Raw genomic sequence first — 2,593 nt, 5'->3', positions numbered from 1 at the left:
CCGCTAGAAGAAAGCACTATGGCCATAGGGTGTTGGAACCCGCAATGCGGACCCGGGAACACGTTGTGCATATTAGGCTGCACATCAACTGTTGTTAGCACAGTTACAGAGCACTGCATCCGGGACAGCTGCCAAGTGGGTCATGCTAAGTTTGCCACTGTGGTGCCAGTGGGTACGGAAGTCGGTTTCACTGGCCAGTGTTCGTCCCTGAGGTGTTGCATCTGTAGCCACTGGTCACCGGAGTCACCCAGCGTTGACACGCTGTACCACCCTGTGCCACCTGTGCCACCTGTGCCAGTACAGGTGCGCGTGACAACGACGGTGTCCGCTTCCGCCGCCACGCACTGCGGCGGCCGCTGAGTGGCCCGCGGGGTCGGGGCGAGGCTCCGCTCGACCCAGGGGAGGCGGCCCGCCCCACCGGTCGGACGGCCCAAAACTAGGGCAGCTATAAAAGACGTCGCCTCCAAATGGGCTCATTTCCCGTTACAGCTGCCTCGCCGCCGGACCACTCCAGAGGTGTGTGTCTGTGTGTCTGTGTGTCTGTGTATGGGGGGGGAGCGCATGGGGGTTGCCTGGCTGGGAAAGTGTGGTAGGCGGGCCGTCCTGGCCGTTGCTTGACTCGCGATGCGCCACCACTGACGCACAGGACCGCGGCGCGCCAGGCCGCCGGCAGAGCGGCCCAGCGCTTGCGCACCGCTGCTGCTGGCTGAACTTCTGGCACGTTGACCCCTAGCCGGGCAGGCAGGCCGGTGGTCCGCCGTCGTCTGTCGTTGAGGCTGTGTGTGTTGCGTCGGCAGATGAAGGCGCGGCTAGTTCTGTTGGTGGCCCTGTTCGCGGCCGGCTGCTATGCTGAGCAGCAAGGCCAGGACAGCGTGGAGATCAATGAGGCCGGTGAGTACCAGCGCGGTCGTGTCAGGGCAGCAGACTTAACGTAAAAGCTGTGCAATTTAGCGATACTTGTGAGGACCATCGTCGTAAATTTGCGTGCCGCTCGCCGCCACAGACCGCATTATGATCAATAGAAGCGTGGCTTCTCTGTGTAACCTCCATCGAGCCAGATGGGCGTCAGAAGCGCATCTCTTTTAGCGACAGTCACGCTCTTTGTCACGCTTCTAGTCACGCTCTCTGTCTGTTGACCGACCCGTTGGACCCGATGCTGGCGTGCCGTGCTCCACCGTAAGCGACCCGCCTGGCGCCGCCCCACTGACCAGCGCCTCCGCAGACGCCGCCCAAGAGCGCCTGATCGCCCTCTACTCGACCTTCACGCTGTCGAGGATCTCGAGCACGACGACCACGGTGGCGTTCTCCTGCAACATCGTGCCGGCAGCGGCCACCGCCTGCAAGCGGCGCAGGAGGAAGCGTTCCGCCCGGCCCGCCACTGACGCCATTCAGCTGTGAGTGCAGGGCCCCCGCCGCCGCCGCCGGTCGTCACGCGGGCGACCGGTACAGGCGCGACCGGGCCGGGTCCAGGGTTGTGCTACGGTGCACAGCACAAACTGTTACAGACCACGACACGCACCGTGTACCCACACACTGTTACAGACCTAAGTCTGGCTCAAGCTCGCGAGGCGCGTGTGTCAGTCGATGTTTGATGTTCACGTCTCCTAGAGAGCGCGGCGCCACGGCTCGTCATGTCAACAGTAGTCGTGTAGCACGTGCCTGTAGAAAATTTTGTTAACTAATGAGGTCACAGCAAGTCTTCGGACATTTCATGTGGGCCTTTTTGTGCTGGAGGCCTACGCCGTGACTCAGGGTCGGAACAGGGCAGCGGATGAGCCTTCCATAAACTGAAAGCCGTTTCATTTCATGCGTAAAAGCACAGAGAACGTCACGTCACAGGAGTGGCGGCCGTGAAAACGCTAACGAACAGGTCGCAGTGCGCTGTCACCGGAGGCTGACGTGTCTGCCGTCATGTTGCAGGGCTTCCCCGGAGATGGCGGCACCCGAGCTGAGCTCATCCCTCGACCGCAGCCAGCGGGACACATCCGAGGCCTCCGGCAGGCTCTTCTTCACCATCTGGACCACATCCTTCACGACGCTCACCACCACGTTCATGTCAACCAACTTCTCGACCACAGTGTCGTACACGCTGCTATGCACGGCACCTGGCCAGAGCCTGCTGCCCCTCTGCTGAGGCCCGCAGTGGTTCGCCGAAACTCGCCTCCGACACACGCTGAGCTTGTTGTTATTGTTTCTCACGTTGTTACGCGCAAGCAATATGACCAAGGACTGTTTCTGTTACCGCATGCTGTAAATATGAGCATTTACCAAAATGAAGAAAAATACAGGGACGTGAATCGAGAGCCGGACTGTGTATAAAAGCGCTCGGGGGATTGTGTGAGAAAGCCGCGGCGCACTTGTTTGCTTCTCTTCGGATTATTTAGCTTGGCACGCGCCAATAACTTCCACTAAACGATGAGGTACATCATCGCCGAAGAGCTCATGCACTGGGGCTGACGGGGAGATTGTTGGCTGGGGTTGTTTTGATAGTCCAGCGCATGCGTCCACTCCATAGCCCGTCGGGGCGTTCAGACGATACTTAACGCAAGATGAGGCAAGTGAGTAGGTTCTATCCTCCTGTCGTCTAATCCCA

General features: G+C 60.0%; 1 protein-coding gene across 1 annotated transcript; it reads left to right on the top strand.

Moving 5' to 3' along the window:
- Positions 1-408: 408 nt before the first annotated feature.
- On the top strand, positions 409-2,303 carry LOC119103510 (uncharacterized). The gene is made up of 4 exons (XM_037227084.1): positions 409-516; positions 798-891; positions 1,223-1,394; positions 1,921-2,303. The coding sequence occupies exons 2-4, from the start codon at positions 798-800 to the stop codon at positions 2,132-2,134; spliced, it is 480 nt and encodes a 159-aa protein (XP_037082979.1). The 5' UTR covers positions 409-516; the 3' UTR covers positions 2,135-2,303.
- Positions 2,304-2,593: the final 290 nt, after the last annotated feature.

The sequence above is a fragment of the Pollicipes pollicipes genome, unplaced genomic scaffold (assembly GCF_011947565.3).
Source record: "Pollicipes pollicipes isolate AB1234 unplaced genomic scaffold, Ppol_2.1 Scaffold_5724;HRSCAF=6776_pilon_pilon_pilon, whole genome shotgun sequence".
In the NCBI taxonomy this organism is placed as follows: domain Eukaryota; kingdom Metazoa; phylum Arthropoda; class Thecostraca; order Pollicipedomorpha; family Pollicipedidae; genus Pollicipes; species Pollicipes pollicipes.
This window is presented reverse-complemented; position numbering and strand designations above follow the sequence as displayed.